This window comes from Acanthisitta chloris, unplaced genomic scaffold, assembly GCF_000695815.1.
Source record: "Acanthisitta chloris isolate BGI_N310 unplaced genomic scaffold, ASM69581v1 scaffold3502, whole genome shotgun sequence".
Taxonomy (NCBI): Eukaryota; Metazoa; Chordata; class Aves; order Passeriformes; family Acanthisittidae; genus Acanthisitta; species Acanthisitta chloris.
In genome coordinates this window covers 64,610-85,541 of record NW_008662035.1, presented here as the reverse complement: position 1 = coordinate 85,541, position 20,932 = coordinate 64,610, and the positions used below count along the sequence as shown (strand labels likewise).

Here is a 20,932-nt window from a genome sequence, read left to right as displayed (position 1 = left end):
GACTGGATGTGGCACTTAGTGCCAGTCACAATCTAAGCTGCCAGTAGTTTGTGACATATAGTTTGTAGTTTCAAAGAAATGGATGGGCTTCAAATATTTGGTGTCCTCACTTTACTGAAAACTTTTATGGGATTCCATATCTAGGCAGTGAAACCCTTTGCTTTCCAAAAGAAAGTTTTCCAAAATAAATCTGTGAAGAAATTTATTGAAATAACCTTCTTAAAAAAATAACCTAAGAGGCCTGTGACAGAATGTTGCTGTTAACAGAACAAGTAAAACCCAGGAACTCAAGGCTTGAAAAAGACAATTCCTTCCTATTTGCTGTTCTCAACTGCCTTCAATTTTCTTTAGTAACAGACAGAACAAAGTCTCACGACAATCACCTGTCTAGCACTGTCTAAATAGGAGAGACTTACACAGCAACAAAATAAAACATACTTGTAATGAAAACATTGCAATAAACAAACTGAACACTTACTAAGCCGTTACACATCGAATAAAATGGGGTCATGTCCTGTCTTTTTGCAGGAGGAGTTGTTTTTTACTCTAAGTTCTTTGCATAGTGATATTTGAGTTTGGGAACCTGTAAAATAACACGCAGTGGGAAGTGTTGTGTTCTACTGTTTGCAATAATTTTTAAAGAAGGTTGTCTTCTTTTAAATATATCAATGTGATTTTTTGTGTAGTTTTTGAGGAGTCGTTAAAATTGAGTCATTTTCAACAGTAGTAAAGAGTCCTCTGTTTTTCACCTTTCAAATGCATATTCGTCTGTCTTCAAATATCTTCAAAATTCTGCTTTTGATGGATTTCTTTGGCAGGGCTACAATAGAGGAGACATATTCAAGGTCGATGACAAAACTAGCCAAGTCAGCAAGCAATTACACACAGCTTGGGTAAGTAAGTGTATGTAAGAGGGAATTAAATGACTCCATAATGTTAAGAATCAAGTTTGATTTTGAATATTTTATTGATGATGTGGAGGGTAGCATAACTTTGCCACTTTTAAAATTATTGTTAGGTCTTCAGTAACCATGCAAAATATCATGCAGCTATGACAAAAACAAAGACAGTGCAGTTATTTATCCACAGTTTTATAAAGCACAGAGCCCAAATACAGAGAAATTGTTTGTTCCTCTGTGTTTAAGGCTGAGTTCTTTTCAGACATAGTGACTATGTCTATTTGCTCTCAAGCATATGGCAAGTACTCTGTGTCAGTGAGTTTATTTATTTTTATTGTTTCTGATTTTTGGAGTGTTATCTGTCCTCAGAGATGTTCATACTGAGACTTTCCCGTAGATTTATTCCGTAGTTTAATGAAAGTGTTATGCACAGGGTATGTTTTTAAAAGCTGGGGTGATGAATGAGTGCTTTTGCATTTGAGAGATTAGCCCAATGAGAACTCAGACTTCTTAGCTGAAGCTAGATATTTTATTTGTAGTAATCTTATCTAGAAACATGAGGAGCTTTTATCGGTGGATAATTTGATAGCAGTTATTGCTGCCCTTTAAAAACTAACAAGTAGATATAGAACCTTTGAACATCAGTGCTTTAAAGGCTGTGGTTAGTATTGATTTTTTCCCAGCATTAACCAGGAAACTGAGATAGAAATGTATCTTTAGAACAGCTGGAGAAGTCTATTCAGTATAGAAATCAGAATCTGAGAAATGATCACACCTTCCTGTGCCTTACCATTCATTTCTGTTAATCAGTAAATCACTTGTAGTGGCAAACCATCTTTGTCAGTGCTTTTTTCCTGCACCTTGTGGCTGCAGCAATGTAAGACAATGAGAAACTTAACCAAGAAATTTCTGATTTGTCCTCACTGTTCATATATACATAAAAATACTTCTACATGTTAAATTATTTTGAGCTGTTGCACCATTTTGCCACTTGGTGTTATTGTGTGCTGATGATAGGACTAAATGAACTTTGCTGTGTTTTTACCCATTGGAGTCAGTACTAATAAGGTAAAACATAAAACATGGGAAAATTAGTAGAGAGGATGCCAAGTACATTGGAAACATATTTAATAAGAACTTAGAGCAGTTGTTGGGGATTTTGTTTGTTTCAATTTTAGGAACAGGAATGAACTTCTGTAAACTTACCATTATCCTTTAGCACTATTTAAAAAAAATTGCCAAATAAAAGGAAAGAATCCAGATGAATATTAAATATTATTTTCATCAATCTAGGACATTTGCACCAGTTTGGGATGTTTTCAAAACCTCAACAGAAAAACTAGCAAGCTGTCACTTGGATCTTGTGCGGAGATTGCAAGAACTCATAAAAGAAGTCCATAAGTATGGAGATGAACAGATTAAAGCTTATAAAAAGGTTATTAATTTTTTTTTCTTATGTCCAATGACTTGTTACATTAAAATGGTTTGGTTTTGACAACCCTGTGGTATTTGGCAGACTAAAGAAGATGTTTCAGGAACTCTGGAAGCAGTGCAAAATATTCAAAGTATCACTCAGGCCTTGCAGAAGTCAAAGGAAAACTACAATGCAAAGTGTGTGGAACAAGAACGCTTGAAAAAGGAAGGAGCAACGCAGAGAGAAGTTGATAAGGTAGCTCTGTCACATCTTACTTTAATTGTGCTACTAATCAGTAACACGTTCACCTTGTATGGCATGCTCAGCAAGGGCTAAATGTAGTTAGAAGTAGTCCTTATGACTATTTTTTTGTTTTATTTGCAGTTACTTCCTTATCTGCTCCTACTGGCAGTTCTAATTCTTTGTCTGGTAAATAACTGTATCATATCATAATTTTGTCTAGTACAGAAATTGTGCCTAATTGTTTTATCATCTATTGTGTTTTTGAATATGTTTCCATATGTAAATACACAAGCACTCAATGTCTGTGTTACTGAACTAAGGAGTAGTCGTGCTGTCCCTTCGGTGAGATAAGGTAGCTAATTACATAAGTATTTGAAGTGAATTCCATTAAGAAGAAAGACATGCTACCTGTACTTTCTCAGTGCTGATTTAAATGGTTCCAATTTCATGGACCAGAAACCCAAGGGATGTGTATTGTGATACAGTATTTAGTACTGTCTTTGTGTTGTGGGAGAATTGGATCCTTTCACAGAATTACAATATGTCTGAGGCTGGCAGGGACCTCTGGAAGTCATTCTGTCTATCCTCCCTGCTCAAGCAATGCCACCTCAAGCCAATTACCCAGGACTACATCTAGATGGCTTTGTGTCTCCAAGGATGGCAACTCAGCAGAGTCTCTGGGCAACCTACACCAGGGCTCTGTTAGCTTAATGGGGAAAAGGTGTTTCCCAATGTTCAGAGAGAAACTTTTGTGATTTCTTTTAGTGCCCATTGCCTCTAGTTCTGTCACTGGGTGCCACTAAAAAGAGCCTGACTTTGTCTTCTCTGTATCCTCCCTTCAAATATTTGCACCTATTGATAAGATTCTCTCTAAAACTTCCCTTTTCCAGGGAACTGAACAGTTCCAGCTCTGTCTTTCCTCATGGAGTGATGCTTCCATCCCTTGGTCATCCTCATGGCCTTTTACTGGATTCTCTTCAGTATGTCCATGTCTCTCTTGCAGTAGACAACCCAGAACTGGACACTACTCCAGGTGTAGCCTCACCAGTGCTGTGAGGGGAAGGATTGCCTCCCTAGACCTGCTGCATCACTAACTTTTTCTGTTTTCAGGAATCTAATAGAGGAAAGAGGTCATGTTTCCTTGTCTCTGGCTATAACTTCTCTTTTAAAATCTTGGTTCCTCTGCCTATTTCCATTTCAGTTAACTGATCTGTGTAGGACTGTGCTGGTTAGAATGATCTTTGTGCACTTTATACTGCAGTCTTGATGGAGCAGATAGAGTTGGTTATTGTTTTTCACAAAAGTGAGTTTGTTGACCATGTTCTGATTGTTTTATCTTGGCATAAATCGAGCTTTATTTCCTCCTAGCTTCTGTCTCAAATGACAGTCAATGTTGGATTCTAGACATGAATGAGAAATATGTGTGTTGGCAGATGTTTTCTTGCCAGTCTCTTCAAAGTATGATTTTCCAGAATTGTTGTAAATAGATTGAAACATTTCAGTAGGAAAAGTTGACTTGACGGAAAGCGTCTTTTAAGATGTAGTATTATCCTTGTTTGTTTGGGAACAAACAAAAAAAAAAATGTTCAGGCAGCCTGACAGATGTCTACATGAGAAGGGAGAAAGAGGAAGCACTCTAGGAGGAAGGTCACTTTTCACTGTTTTGTGCATCTTCCTTAGATACAATTAGGCTATAGTTGAACGCTCTGCAAGTCCTTAAAAAACGTTTCCAGTGGGAGTAGGTAACCATTACTGTCATATCTCTTCAGTCATGCCTCTATTCAAAGTCACACTTGCAGTTTCATAAACATGAAGTCCAAAGATTGTATTAATTTATTTTTGCTTTGGCAGAGAATAGTTTAATTACTTTTAGCACAACATGAAAACTATTTTCTATCAAAATCACAGAAAAACTATCAAAAAGCAAGGGATCTACACCAGTACAATAAGTTTATCTCAAGACCAAGTGTTTGGAGAGATACTTTATTGAAGAATCCAAGGAGTTATCTGAGACTTTGCAATTTTCATTGCAGCTGGAAGTTTATACTGACTTGTGTAATAATTTCCTGTTGTTCATGTGAACTTCTCTATTTATAGTGGCTTAACAAAAAAATTCTTGTCTGATCCTTATCCTTTCACTAAATCTGCTAAATAATATTCTAGCAATTGCTGCACCTGAGAATAATCACATCCTGCTTTCAGAGGAGATTACTAGTTAACTATACAGTGTTCACATGTTTTATCTTTTTGTCTGTTCTGCTGAGTAATTGGATTTTAGATGCTCTTCAGCATGTAATACTCAGATTCTGCTCATCATTGAACATGATAAGAGATCGAAAATGTTTATTTTGTCAAGGTCCCTTGCATATGGGGTTCAATTACAGGGTTTTTTTATAAAACTTTTTTTTTTTGCATCTTTTAACTTGGCATTTCCTTCCTTTTCAATGCCTAAGTTTTGAATTATCTTACTGCAAAGCAGTCTTAATTTTAAAAGCAAATTTTCATGGAACACCTTGTACTTTCTGCATAGTAAATTTTGTTTGGGGAAACAAAATAAGGCTGTCTTATTCTGTTTGCTCTGTATTCCAACCCTGCTTTTTTCCTGCTTTGCTATTGCAGGTGTAAATATTTGACAGGACCTAATGAATTATCTTCAGGAATACAAATTTGATTTAAAAATAAGTATATTATAAATATGTCATTGCTGACAAGGAGATTTAAATGAGTTATTTGCTTTGTTACATTCTGACATGGTTTGTATATAGTTTTAAATAGAAATCTCCAATAACTTGAATTTGAATTATTTGGTAGTGAAATTTTGTTATGGCACTTCACTGTTTTGGTATGCCCCGGATAATTTTCCTAGCTTTTCTTTTAAGAGTGGCTGTAAAAGCCTTGGTTCAGACTGTATGTGTGACATTTGACACCTTTTTTTGTACTGATCTACAGGCAGCAGTTAAGTCAAAAAAAGCTACAGATACCTATAAACTCTATGTGGAGAAGTATGCTCAATTTAAGTCTGATTTTGAACTGAAAATGACAGAAACAGCACAGGTAAGTGTTATATTAAACAAATTAACTTTGAAATAGATTAATATATATTCTGTTTCATCTCTGAAGCCATCTGAAATCAAAGTCTTTGAAAAGTTGGTTCCTTTGGAAATGGATGTGTTGGAAAGGCAAACACTGACCATGTGTGTTGTGCTAACATTGTCCATTGTATATGCTGCTTCTTCCTACATTTGAAAGTATTCTTTGCAAATTTGTGGATAGCAGACTCTTTCCTACCTCAGGAGATTTAAAGAAAACAAACTTCTTGTTTCTGCTTTTAGTAGTAATAGTTAGTGGTGCTCTGGAATGTTTATTTGTATATGTTTCTTGGTTTAGTAAGTATTTTAAGAGATAGGAATTTTCTATTCAGTTGAAAAATCTTTACTGTTTTATTAGTTTCAAAGATTAATTTTTAGGCATAAATGAAATTGCTAGGGAGATTCAGCCATACTTGTATTTTTAACTTCTATGTGGGAAAATGATGGGGTTTTCTTAACTTCTTGAAGGATTATATAGGCTAACATGTAAAAAAGTTGTCCTGTTCTAAACTATAAACTGCTTTCCTACTTTGCAAGCTTCATTAGGATTCGATGTAGTTTATCTCTGAATTGATGCTCAACACATCTGCTAGAGAAAGGATACCACACGTATCACATACCAGAACTCTCCCACCCCCCAGCCCAAGCATTTTGAGCAAAGTGCTCAGGCATGCTACTGCAAAATTCTGCTTGAAATGTGGCTGTTACATTAGGAGTCCTGACAACCTTTCCTCGAAGAGTTTGCGGAAGGCATCTTTTCGTGCTATATCCTGATGCAGTTCTGGTTGAAGAAGTTGTACTCCTATGCTTTTGTTTTAAGTTTGAGTTAAATGTGGTTATATATGTTATTTCTCTCTCTTTTTTCAAAAAAAAAAAGGGGAGTTTTAAATGCCTTTTTTTTAAACTGTGACACGTAAACCAGTGATGACTTCAGTTATTCAGTGCTGCAAAAAGGTTTTGTTGAAAGAAAATTCATGGGTACTGTGGTGTAGGCCATAAAGCCTTCTGTACTTCTCATCTCTGATATGTGAAGCTGTGTTTTCAGAAGATATTTTAAGTTACTATTGCTCTCAAAAGTAGCATTTGTCCTATTTCCTTTGCCAAGTATTTGTGCAAGAAACTAACTTGTTGAACTAATCCAGCTAAAACCAGTATGTGATGGAATGCTGGATTTAACCCAGACCAGACAGGACAGGCAATGTGGTACCAAGGGCAAAGAATTGCATCTTTAAGTTGGTTTAATGTATGACATTGGCCTGGGCTCACTTGCACGTGTGTCCACCTTACACATTTACATCTGTTTCCTTGGCATTATGCCTTGCACATAACTGAAAATATTTGCATATCAGTTATCTCTAGGCAATTTGACTTTGATTGGGATTGGAATTGACATGTGTGATTACAGTCACTTGATAATTTGGACCTAGACAAGCTTTTGAAACTTAACTAATACATATTTTAAGTATAATATAGTAGCAACGAAAGAATCTTTAAACTGTAACATTTCCCCTGGAGTGTGTTGACAGAATAGAAAGTAGGTAGAATCAAACTGACCTGAACACATACTGCCCAAAACGCTGACTTTTTTGTAGGTTAATGTCACTCATGTATTTGCTCAGTAAGTGTTTCAGGAACTCCATCATTGCGTGCTTCGTGTAAATTGAAGTGCAGCCTGACTTTTGTTGTGGGCTCCACCTTTTGCTACAAAGAAATCGAGTAACACCACAAAAAATTACCAGAATTGTTCCATTTATTTGTCTCAAGTCATACACAAGTGTGGCTCTTCTGGACCAAGAAATTTCTGCCCTGCATGTTATTTACCTTGTTCTTGAAGGTACTGAACCCCCATTGTAACAGATCCTGTGAATGCTTCTGATCCACTGCAGTGCAAGTTCAGTCTGGTTGCTTTAAATCTTTATTTGGTCTCACAAAAGCTGTCTGCTGTCTTTTCCTTCCCTTAAAAGAAAGAGACTGTTTACAGTAGTTGACTTACTGCTCTCTGAAACAATAAGAATCAAACAAATAGGACTTCAATAAGCTGGCATGGCTAAATTGCACTGTAAACTTGTTCCCAGTGAGCAAGGTACCTGTGAGTAGTGAAAAAGAGTTCTTGTTTAGCACTGACAGAAGATAAACATGAAATGGATTCTATTGTGAGTGAATTAGTGAAGGAAAATGTAGGGGCTTTCATCATGATACACTGGGCTTTTCATGATACACTAGAAAAAAAAAAATCCACTCTGAATAATCCACTATAACAAAAGAATGATAAAAATAAAGCTTGTTTTTAAATCTACAAACAGTATATGAAGGTGCTTTTTGTTCAGCTTTCTTACTTGTTTTTAGGTAGGTCTTACGTATTTAAACCAGGCTCAGATGTAGAGAGAGGAAGAAAATCTTTTAGCTGTATCAGACATTATAGCTTTTTGCTCTTTTGGTTTTCTGGGTGGTGGGTGGTTAGGATCTGGTTGGGTTTGGGTTTTTTTCCCAATATAAGGTTAGTATAAAGTTACCCTCTCACAAAAACCACTCTTAGCTAAATCTCCTTGGTTCCTTAACTGTAGCAATCCTTTTACTTGAAGTTTAAATTTTTACTTATTGTTATAATGGACATCTGTCAGCTTTCCAGACTGTCCATATGGGGAATGAAAATTGCCATTCTGCCAGGTTAAGATGAATGTGTGTAATTGCTGGAAGTGCTGGAGCAGCAGGTCCAGAGAAGAGCAACGAGGCTGGTGAAGGGACTGGAGCACAAGTGCCATGAGGAGAGGCTGAGGGAGCTGGGGGTGTTTTTTTTTTTGGGAGACCTTATCACCCTCTACAACTCCCTGACAGGAGGTTGGAGTCAGGTGGGGGTTGGTCTCTTCTCCCAGGCAACCAGCAGCAGGACAGGAGGGCACAGACTCAAGCTCTGCCAGGGGAGGTTTAGGTTGGATAGTAGGAAGAGATTTTTTTATGGAGAGAGTAGTTAGACAGTGGAATGTGCTGCCCAGGGAGGGGATGGATTCAGCATCCCTGGAGGTTTTCAGGCTGAGACTGGATGTGGCACTTAGTGCCATGGTCTAGTAACCAACCATGGGTGGGTTGGACTCGATGATCTTGGAGGTCTCTTCCAACCTGGTTGATTCTATTCTATTCTGATTTAAGTGTAATGGTATAGCTGCACCCACAGTTTGGTTGCATGGTGGCTACTTCAAAGATGACACAACAAAAAAAATAGCACCCACTTCTATGTGAAGCACTCCCTGTATTGTGTTAGCTCTGAGTACATTTCACTTGATATATACAGAATAGTTCTGAAGATGCAGTGAGGGATGTGAGTGTTCTCATTTCTTTCAGTGCAAAATCAATTGGCTAAGCTTAAACCTGTCTTAGCAGTTTCGCATAGTTTTTTTGTGAGGGCTAACATCTTTTATTGCAGTGGTGGTATTCTATGTAGTCATTTGGCTGTTCCCTTTTCTTAGTTAAACTCCGCTGATGTTCCATAAATTTTACATGTTTTTCTTCTTTTGGTATTTGCTATCTTACCTGCAGTTATCAAAATGAAGTGACGCGTGATACATGATTTTGAGAGGCTGAATTTGGAAATGTAGGGTCCTCCTAATCTTGAGTTGCAAGTTATGGTTTTAGCTGTGGTAAATATGGAAGTGTTTGTTGTCATTGAAGGAGTTCATTGTTTAGAAATTGGATTTGACAGAAATTTGTCGTGTTGAAGGTTATTTTTTTTAGTATGTCTATAGTTGTGTTATGCAATTGCTATGCGGTTGCTAAGAAAGCATGATGTCTTTTTGCCAGATTTTCCACCTTGCTAGGAGGGTTTTTGTTAAAAGTCACGTAGCTCAGTCAATTATTGGAAAAGATCAAACAGTAGTTGAAAATGCTATTTTCTTTGAGTCCTCTGTTTTACCTAAAGCCAGGTAGGGTTGAATTTGGGTGACTTTGCTGTTGGGCAGTCTGCGTATGAATAAACTTCAAGAATGAGTAAGAATGAATTTTTAAAAAACATTGTAAAACTTGCAGGAACATGAGTGTGTTTAAAAAAAAAAGAGGAGTAGTGCTTACATAAATTGTGTGGCTGAGCTGGACAGCTAAATGTCCTGTTGAGGATTCTGCATTTGTGTTGTAGCTGAAGGCACTAGATAGTGTCTTGTTTGTTGGGTCGTTAACGTTACAGACCCATTTCAGTACATCTGTTTTAAATGGACTGATCTTTCAAAAGTGAAAGTAAACAATCTGGCTAATGATTATCCCTGTGCTATGAATGATGTGGTTCTGTTATAATACCTAGCTTTATTTAAGATGGCTCTACTTCAAAGACTTTAAATCTGAAGTATAAAACAATAAACAAACAACAGGAAGCAGTTGGGGGAGGGGGATGCTTTCCACTGGTAGACAAAAAGAAAAATCTCTGACTGGACAACAGTTTTCATGTGCATTATAGAGAAAAACTTACAGAAAACATTATGTACATATGCTGACACCCCAATAATGACTGAGAGCAGATGTTATAAAGATGGGCCAAAGACGGTTTTGAAAACAAAAGTTTATACATTAAGGCAATCAGTAGAGAAACAATATCGTAGGGTAGGCTACAGGGGGTGACCATATCCTCTGTGTTTAAGAGGAAGGTTGCTGGAGAAAAAGGAAATAATTTTAATCTGCCTGACTCATGGCTAGAGAGGTATGTAAGTACGGCAGAAGGAAATTCGAGGGCCTAGAAGTTAGGGGTATTTGTCTTTTCTGTACAGAGCTGTGTTTGTGAATCACAGTAGCTGGAGGTGTGAAATTGGGAGACATGATCTTCAGATAACCCTATGTAAATTGAAGGGAGGATTAAGTGGTGCTCCAAAGTTTGGACACACTTGAAAGGGCAGTTACAGAAATAGGCCCATCAGCACTAGGAAGGAGCAGAAGTAAACAAAGATTTCAAGACAATTATGGTTGACTGTTGGGGAGGATGAGGACATTTTTAGCTCTGATTTTTCAGCCAGGGAAGGGCCATTGAAAACTGTGGAAGTGATTTTAAAATGGCTGTCAGCTGGAAGCCTGGGTAAAATGGGACAAACTGAAGAAATTGTATATGGTGAGATTAAGGATCAAACAAATGATTCGTATTTGAAGCAGCAAAGGATATAGATTTAAATAGGAAAAGAGAAAGCATGTGTGTGTTTCTGAGGAAGTGAGGGTGCTAAAAAGGAGGTCCAAAACAGATCCAGAAATAAGATTTTTTTGGTTTAGATGAAAAAACAAGACTCTGCAGTAATGGAGAAATGAGGGGTTATTTGAACACCCTTTAAACTTATTTTACTGTGGTAGAAGTAGGTCAGATTTTTTTGAAAGTAAAGACATATGAAAATTCAAAGAGTAAGTAAAAAACCCTCAATTCTTCTGAAAGGTTCTAAAAGGATATATTGCTTTTTAAAGTGCATTATTTCATAACTCTTTCTTAAACATTGTAATTGCCATGATAGAGATCTGGAGGGAAAAAGAGTTGTTTGTTGGGTTGTTTTTTTCCAGCCAGTGTCTTATTACAATTCAAAGTTTAGTATTTCAAGAAATATCTTATTATGATTAATTGCTTGTATCATCTGCAGAAATTTCAAGACATTGAAGAAACACACCTGCTTCGCATGAAAGAGATTATACAGTCATTGTCAAATACCATAAAAGAAATTCATTTGCAGATAGGAGAGGTAATTTTTGTGCTGTCATGTTTTCCTTTGGATTATGCTACATATTTTTCTTAACTATTCAATGGAATATTTCTCACTATGTTTATGATAATTGCATCTTTGAAAGGATAGAAAATCTATATATGCTCAAATTTCCATGTCTTCTTGTTGCATTTATGAGTTGTTTGTCACAAAGTTTATGGAATTAGTCTGAATAAATTTGATCTTAACAGAGAATGAATTATTATCACAGTTAGAAGAATTTTTATTGTGTTTCAAAATTCTGCTGCCTAGATACTAAATTAGCACTCATTTCACACTTAATCAGCATACTACTTCTTTGATTAAAACTAGAAATTATGTGAAAAGCTTACAAATTTTTTATACACTTCTGATTTTGTGAGCAAGAAATCTTCAGTAACAAACTTTTACAGTATCTTTTCTTTAGCTGTAAGTTTGCTTAATTAATAATCCTAATAAGCAGGCCTTAATTTTTAGCTTTTTGAAGCATCATTTTATATCCATAAACTTAGAGTCACAATACTCTTCAGTATTGAGGTTTTCTACTGACAAATGATCAACACAGAGGTCATGCTGTTTGTTTCTGAAACACATATACTTAATGCCTTGTTGGAAGAGCCTGTTAACGACACATCGATGTTTCTTTGTCAGGCCAAAAACATCACAACAGTAATGTTTCTGCTCTAGCAGGTGGGAGTTGTGATAAAGTTCACACCCTTAACTGGTGCTGGCTTAAGCAACTGGTTGTCTCCCTGACGTTGCAGTGGGACATGTTGCTGGCAGACTCAGAAAATGCTGTGTACAGGAGCTGTTTGGAAGAAATGGAAGTAAAACCTAAAAAGTAGACCTGTCATCTTGCATTCCTATTTTGTGTCTGTATTGTATCTGCACTTGCAACACCAAAGGAGGGATTTCCTTGATAAAGTATCTGTTGATTTCTCTCTCTGAGTCATGTAGTATATTTCAAAGGGAAGTATTTTGAACCTGAACTATCGAGAAAACTGCATTTTAAAGTTACTTGCCTTTTTTTTTTGAAGGTGCATGAAGAGTTTATTAATAACATGACAAATACTACAGTTGAGAGCTTAATACAGAAATTCGCTGAATCAAAAGGAACTGGCAAGGAAAGACCTGGTAAGAGATTAAAATGACCAGAGTAGGAAATGTTAGCTTTAAAATTATAGATTTCCACTCCTAATGAAAGGACAAACCTGTATTTGTTCATGTGCTCTGTTTTTAATGTGCTTGCAGTTCCACATTCTTAGTAACTGTTAGCTTTGATATTAAATGATTCATAGAAGTTAGTAGTACAAAATTAATTGTGTGCATGTAGTATTTGTGTGCATAAAGCTTGGTAGTTTGTAGGTCTGTGCTCCTGCACTGTACTGTTTCTTGGTACATGAGTGAAATTTGCCAAGAAACTGTAGTTCCTAGTGCAAACTGTTGTCTGTTATGTGTTCCTGCATAAAGTATATTTCAAGACTTGATTAATATACATTTATTTATGTATTCAAAGCAGATGTCTGTAAAACTGCTGATTGAACTGTTGGAACAGTTAGTTGCATCAGTTTGGTTAGTTTACGAAGCCATTTTCATAGATATACAGAATCTATTTTTGTATAAAGTATCTATATTTTAATACACAATGTATATTATTTATTTACCAAGCAGCAAGTTGAATAGTGCTCTCTGAAGCTACTGCTGCTTGGGTGTGGTGTATAAGCTTTCCTGGACTCACATAAAAAAGCAGACTCCCAATACAATACGGTTTATCTAGTGTCACTGTAGTATTTGGGCATAGATACATAGCCACTAGGTGTGTGAATACAGGAATTATAGTACAGTTTTCTGTTTTCTTCAACATTGGGAGCCCTGACTAGCTCTGTCTTCTAGTATAGACACACAAAGATTATTTTTTTTGAGAGCATGAATGTACATACCAGAGTAGATCTTGAAAGTCATATTAAATTGTTAAATATGATTGCTAGGTATTTTGCAACATGTCTGTGAGGTATGTTTAACATGACATTGTTTCATATTCTCTCTGTGATCCACTAATGCTGAAACCCAAGTGGGCTGAGGTAAGATTGTATATGGAACAATTTTCCAAAGTTTCCTGTGTGTTTTGCAATTTTTCAGTAAAGGCTGAGGAAGAAAAAGTATGAACTTCAGAGTTTCAAGTTCAGTTGGTCTGAAATCAGGACAAAGATACATGACAATACAGTGTCCAGATGTCTTTGACCAGCCCAGATGTCATGGCTAGAGATCTGTCTTGCACTCAGGATTCTGAGTCCATGCATTGCAAAGACCCGTGCTAATGTATCCTAGAGCACTGTGCTCTTCACATCCTCCATGTTATCAATGTGGTTTTTGCTACACCACATAGTAAGAAAAGTAACACTTCATTTTTAATTTTATGGGAGAAGTTACAGACACTCTGTACTTATTTGCTGCTTTACAGTGTTTTTCAAACCCTGTGTTCTCCGAGGCCAAATAAAAATTTCTCTAATGTACACTAAGAAAGTTGAGCAAAGTATTAGAAGGAAGGATAGCACATTCACTGTGTAAATGTATGCACCTTGGATTTTCTTTTACAGTGTTAAGTCATTGTATTGATATCAACTTTGTAAAGCAGTCATGGTGCAGAGGGAAAGCACAGGCAAATTCAGCAGTAAAAGAATATGAATGCATAAGAAGTTCTGAAGTGTCAAAGCCTAGAAATACAGACCACTAGTGATGTTAGTTGTGATTACTGCTTCTGTTGTATTTGTTATATTAATTTAGAATCATAAAACTTTGACAGTTACAAGGACCTGCAAGGCAAAACGAGGTACCTTCTAAGAATGGAATGGAAACATCCAGTGTGTTAAGGGCTGCTTTTTCTTGATTAAACCCCTACTTCTTTGCATTTGAGAACTTTTCATGACAGGTATTTTATTTTATGGGGAAAACTCTGGAAATCTGAGGGATTTATTTATTGATTAGGCTGGAGAAGGAAATGGCTCCTCAGATAAACATAAATATTCAGTGTGAAAAATGATACTGACTTGGCCTACAAAACAAACACAAAGAATGTCGCATGGATGCCACTGTTGCTTATGATTCCAGTTCTAAATCTGTTTGAAGGAAATACTTGAAAATTCCCCAGGGATGAGCAGGCCTTCTCTCATCTGTATTATTTGTGGGCTACTCTAGTAAGTTAGGTAGTGGGTGCTTTCTGAAATAATGAATTTTGAGAACAAAATAAGCTAAAAAGTTAATGCATAGCAAAGTATCTTCATTTATTTTAGTGTATTCTAGCTATTGTTTTAGTTCTTCTTAGCAGACTTCACTTGTTTTTATTTATATCTGTAAGAATAAGGCTGAGTCTGAAATTAATAACCGAGGAGGGTTATTTTGTTCAGTACAGTACAAACCACTTACAGTAAGCTCTGTTAGATATTTTCTTAAACTTCTGCGTATTTGAAGTGTTTGTACAGTGAAGTCTTTTGTACCAGATTGATTTAGCTCCCTCTGGTGGCTATTTTTGTCACCTGGAGCTGTACTGCACAGGCTTCTAGAGTTTCAGGCTTTCTAGTACAAAAAACATTTATTTTAAGCCATAATGCTTTGTGAGGGTTCTTAATTCACTCAGGAACTTCTTCACAGTGGTTCTTTTTTTGACTGCTACCTAAATAACTTACCAAATCAGCTTTTTGACCTACTGCTTACTGAATTTGTTTTGACTGTTTTTTTAGAAATTTAGTTTCAAGATTACAGGTCTTACTAAGACAGTATTTGAAGAAGGTACTTTTTGTTAGTTGTTTTCTGACTTCATTCAGGGTTAAAAAAAAAAAAAAGACAGATACATCCAGTCACAAATCTTCAATTTTAACTGAAAAAAAGTCACTGTAAACCACTGAAAAAGGGAAAAAGAGCTGGCAGGACCAGTAAGGATTCAGATCATAATTTAACGTGTTCTCTGAACTGTTTCCAGCATCCAGAGGAACCAGGGCAAGCTCAAGAAATGAGCCCATGTGATCCTCATGAGGTTTAACTATACCAAGTACAAGGTGCTGCACCTGGGTTGTGGCCACCCCTTGTATCAATAGAAGCTGGGGGATGAAGGGATTGAGAGCAGCCCTGCTGAGAAGGGCTTGAGGGTGCTGGTGGATGAGAGACTGGACGTGACCCAGCAATGTCACTTGCAGCCCAGAAAGCCATCTGCATCCTGGGCTGCATCACAAGAAGGGCCAGCAGGTCAAAGGAGGTGATTGTGCCCCTCTACTTGCACTAGTGTGACCCCACCTGGTGTGCTTCATTCAGCTCTGGGGTTCTCAGTACAGAAAAGACAGAGACCTGTTTGAGCAGGTCCAGAGGAGGGCCACAAAAATGATCAGAGGACTGTAGCACCTCTTCTGTGAGGAAAGGCTGTGAGAGCTGAGGTTGGTCAGCCTGGAGAAAAGGCTCCAGGGAGACCTGATTGTGACTTTTCAGTACTTAGAGGAGGCTTGTAAGGAAGATGGGGACAAGAAAGTAGGACCTGTAGTGATATGGCAAGGATTAATAGTTTTAAAAGAGGGGAGATTTGCACCTAGATCTAAGTTGGGCATTTTTTATGATGAGGGTGATGAAACCATCATAATTTTTAAGATGAGGTTGCCCAGAGCAGTGGTGAGTGCTTCATGTGTGAAAGCATTCACAGCCAGGTGCGACAAGGCTCTGAGCAACCAGGTTTTGTCAGAGATGTCTCTGGCCTTGATCGTTCACTGCCCATCCTGTACTTGTACTTGGGAGTGCCCCAACACAGGACCCAACTTGACCCTGTTGAACTTCATGAGGTTCACACAGGGCCACCTCTCAAGCCTGTCCAGGTACTTCTGGATGGCATCCCTTCCCTCCAGCCTGTCAACCACACCATTCAGCTTGGTGTCATTGGCAAACTTGCTGAGGGTGCTCCCAAATGTTCATGTCACTGACAGAGTCATTAAACAGTGCTAGTCCCTATACTGTCCCCTGTGGAATGCCACTTGTCACTGCTTTGGACACTGCTTGGACATGGAGCTGGTGACTGCAACTCTTTGAGTGCAACCATCCAGCCAATTCTTTGTCCACCAAGTGGGTCTACCAAGTCCATCTTCAAATCCATGTCTCCTCATTTTACAGACCAGGATGTCATGCAGAACAGTGTCAGATGCTTTGGAAAAGTCCAGGTAGATGACATCTGTTGCTGCAACCCCATTGTAGAAGGCCTTGTCTTCATTAGTTTATCCTGGTAGTGGTTGTAGGTAATTTATTAAGTTGCTCCTCTATTTTTGCCTCTTTTTTTTTCTTAAAAATTTAACCAGGATGAAATAAAAAATGTTTTTATAATCTAGATTAAAAAGTTGAGAGCCAGAATCTTTCCTGGCTCCTTAGCTCTCCAATAAAATGATGACTTGCAGATGGCAATTATTACATATTTCGTGCCATTATTTAGTGTGAGAGGGGCACTGGGCCATCTTTTAACTATAATGTTTTTTTTAGAAAATATTTGGGTTTTTGCTAGCTTGAGCCATGTTTCCCATCTGAATAAGCCAGAACATGATTTGTAATTGCAGCACATCAGTAGGCAGAGAAGATCAGTCAAAGAGCAACACTCATGTGCAGGTTGTGTTCTAAGCGTACCAGTAAAATCATCTAGAATTTGGGCTGTGGGAACACAAGCCCATAAAAATACTTCTTGTCTCCTTTTAATACCTATTCAATAAATCTGAACTTTTTAGAGGGGCTAAAAGAAGTTTGCATCTTTAAAAGAATTGTAAAATTAATGACTGCAGTCCACCAGCTCTTTGGATTAAATGATAACAGTACTTTATGCTTATTATCAACAGGTGCTCTTGATCAGCCATCACTGGCTCATAGACGTATAAAAAAGTATTTGACTTTTGTCCCCTTGTCCTTTTAGATATTAGGAATAATAGTGTAAGTATTTTTAATCAAATGCTGCTTCCACAGATGCCAAGATTCAGAAAATGACAGTAATATTCCTACTCCCTCTCCTTCCTCCATCATATCCAGAGTCTGATAATTTGGTCAATACTCAGTAATCTGGTTAAAAAAAATGTTTGGTCCATTGCTTTTTGGAGCTGATGAGACCTATTTTGCTTTATTTGCCCATGCAGAAAAAATTGTCTCAAGGCTCCTGGTAACTTCAGTCATGGGAAAGTTTAAAGTCATACATGTTAAGTGGAGACATTAATTCAGGATTTTTTTTTTTTTTATCATTTTGAAATTCTTTCCGGAAAGGTTATTAAGTACACTAGAGTTGACAAATTCATTGGTGTCTTAGTGCTAATAATGTCAGAATCACCACTTTTTCACAAGGTAGCACATACCAGAGGAAATACCCTGGCATCCTTTTCCATGTGCTGATGATGCTTGCCTGTTCTGAGAGAACATATTTGGGAGCTCTTCCTGTTAGCAGAATCATGAAGCATTAAAGTTTCAGTTTAGTAAACATTTTAAAACCAAATTTACCTAGGCTTTAATTCAGCTAATTTCTGATCCAGTGTACTCAACTGAATTATTGATTATGTGATGGAATAATATCTGTCTTCATGTGGCTGTTTTTGGCACTAGTGAGGGCTTAGTGCAAAGGTTGGTGTGAACTTGTGACACATTATGAGGTCTTTTGTAATTGCTTATGTGAGTATTTTAGTCTTGCCCTTGAAATTTATTGCTTATGTGTTTTTTCCAAAGCAAATGCTAGAGCATCAAAGTGAACGGCACCACGACTGGAAGCAAGTGCTGATACTGTGCTCACTTCATGTTAATGCTTCTATTTAGTTAGTGTGTTGTGTTAAACTACATGTTTTCTGTCTATGGAAGAAATGTACCAGATGAACAACATAAAGCAAGGTGGGGAAAAGGAGTAAGAATAGCTGCATTACTCTTAAGAAGCTCAGAAACCAGTTAGCCCTTTCCCTGAGTTTGCAAGGCAAAACAAAGGCCGTAGAGTATTGAGGCTTGCTTTGAAAAAAAGCTACAAGCTTTTTATGTGCCTGAATAATGAACTCTGCTTTGAAATAAAGTTTTGGAACAGTGCTGGGCGTGGCATTTATTCCATGGGTTCGTTTGATAACACAGTAGTGTATCGCACTTGCAAAAATACTTTTCTAGGACACTAAAGAGCAACATAGTAGATGGAAATAAACACTGAAAATGGTTAATAGTAACTTTTGAACAGCTCTGCAGGACATCTTTGAGCTTCTTTTCCACAAGGAAGTGTAACAAAGCAAGTATTTATTTTGTGTTCTTATAAATTATTTTCTGTAAATATTGTGAATATTTTAGTGCTGCTGACACTTGTGATTAGGTGCACAAATAGCCTGAAATGTCACAGTTTCTCAAAGCCTGTGCCCACAGATAATTCTACATAGAAGGCTAACTAAGGAATGAGTTTAGTTTATCTACACTGACAGCATCCAAGGGATTCAGACAAGTATTGCAGACCACTGATATAATTCAGAACTTAATGGAAGAAATTAAGTGTGGATATCTTTCAGGACTTTTACGAGAAGCTGGTATTGAGGTGGGTAAAAAAGTCTTTAACGGTCCTGTGCTGTAGAGCTGTTTTCAATGAGGAGCTACAAGGTTAAGAGCTGCACCAGGTTTCTGTCCTAGATATCTGTTTTATTTTGTCTGCAAAAATTGAGTCCCCTCATAACCAACAAACTTGCCAAAGCTTCTGTGTACATTAGAAAGTCTCATCTGCCAACACAGATTTTTAATAATGACATATATCTAAGTTGCAAACTTGTTTTAGATTATGATTTATTTATTTCTAATGGTCTGCAGAGTTATAAAGGTACATGTTTTAATGGAACAGTCTCTTAATTCAAGTGGAAGACTAGTGGCATTGACAAAAATATCTTAGACAACATCTAGATACAACAGGGCAAAAGCTCCATAGGGTTTTGAATGATCTGGAACACTTGGTAAGATGAAGTACTGTTGGGTCCCCTTGAATTTTCTTGCTACAAAGAAAAGCAATTGCAGCCTGACACTAATAGTTTTTCAGGGCTGTGGGAGCGAAGCAATGTCTGTTTCAGTAACTATGTAGGAAGAGTATATGCATTAGGTGACAGTCGTCAGAAAATGCAGTGGTGTGCAAGTGTGATAAAAATATTACTCAAAGAGCTTTCGAACACCTGAAAATAGAAATAGCATACTGAGCTCTGTTTTATGCTAATAAAGTAAATAAGACCTGTACTTTAGTTACATGAATCAACATAACCTCATGTGGAATTAATGCTGAGGGAAAGGTTTGAGATTTTTAACTTACTGAAGGCATATTTTTCTTTTAAGATAGGAAATGCTCTCTTTCCTAACTGAAAAAAGATTTTTCTGTCTGCAAAATTCTGGATACTATAAAATATATTGCCCTATTTTTTCTCTTTAAGGTCACATTAACGTCTTAACCTGTGACGATTTCATGGGCTCAGAACTTCAGTAAGAAACCCTACCCCTCTTAGTCTACAGGGAGAATGTGTGACTGTTGCAAAAGATGTGGTTCTTTGAGGCAATCCTTAAAGATGAGGGCTGTAACTTTGCATATTTACAATGTTTACTATGCCAAAATCTTAACTGAATCTTCTTGAAGAAGAAAAATACTTGAACATGTCTGTGCATTTCTTGCTTCACTGCATACCTGCATGGTCTACCTTCAGGAGGTGAATCATGCACTATGCAGTCAGGCACAGCTGTTTGTTACAGATACTTGTATTTATAGACTAGACTTATGCAGCTCTGCTGCTTCTTCATACTTTTTTTTCCCCACACACCCCTGTAATTTTCACAAGACCTTGATACTTTCAACCCAATTGGATGGACGAATAGAGGTTTCAAAGACTTTTTGAAACTGAGGAGTTGAGTAGAGAGAGGACATAAACTAGACGTGTCATACAAGGGAAAGCCAGTTGTAGTGATGTAAGCTACTCATATGGAGAGTCAACAGACAGCTGAATGTGTGTTTGTATGTATTGTGTACGTTGACCAGCCACTTAGCTTGTGGATAGTTAAAACCAGCTGTATCTTGCATCCCATTGTTTATGCAGTCTGAAAGGAATTATGGGGTGAGGTTGAAGCAAAAGCAGCAGTAGAAAAAGATGAGAGAAGAGGCTGGGAGTCTAGCATTCTGAAATTGGTGCCTTAGCTGATGCTATTTTGCTGCACACAGACCTCATGCTGATCCCCTTGCTCCAGCGTGGGGTCCCACCCCAAGGAGACAGTCCTTCTATAACTTCTCCAAGATGGGCCCTTCCCACAGGCTACAGTTCTTCATGAACTGCTCCAGCATGGATCCGCTGTGAGGTCATACGGCCTGCCAGCAAACCTCCTCCAGCGTGGGCTTCTCATGAGCCAGAGCCTCCTTCAGGCATCCAGCTGCTCTGGCATGGGATCCTTCATGGGTTGCAGGTGGATATCTGCTCCATAGTGGCCTCATCCACAGGTGTCACAGACCCTTCAACTCAACTTCACACTGAAGTTCCAACCTGCCCAGTACAGCAGCACAGAAACAGCAGCAATGTCCTGGCCCTCTGCCAGCCCAGCCACATCCTCGTGGCTGGTATC

At 37.6% G+C, this 20,932-nt stretch overlaps 1 protein-coding gene across 1 annotated transcript in view; it reads left to right on the top strand.

Moving 5' to 3' along the window:
- The window catches only part of FCHO2 (FCH domain only 2), a gene marked incomplete at its 3' end in the record, with an annotated part of 69,981 nt that overhangs the window by 1,260 nt on the left and 47,789 nt on the right, over positions 1 to 20,932 (top strand). The window contains exons 2-7 of the mRNA XM_009070432.1: positions 819 to 893; positions 2,193 to 2,334; positions 2,416 to 2,568; positions 5,506 to 5,610; positions 11,240 to 11,338; positions 12,376 to 12,472. Coding sequence (XP_009068680.1) covers positions 819 to 893; positions 2,193 to 2,334; positions 2,416 to 2,568; positions 5,506 to 5,610; positions 11,240 to 11,338; positions 12,376 to 12,472 — 671 coding nt within the window. The remainder of the gene's footprint in view (positions 1 to 818; positions 894 to 2,192; positions 2,335 to 2,415; positions 2,569 to 5,505; positions 5,611 to 11,239; positions 11,339 to 12,375; positions 12,473 to 20,932) is intronic.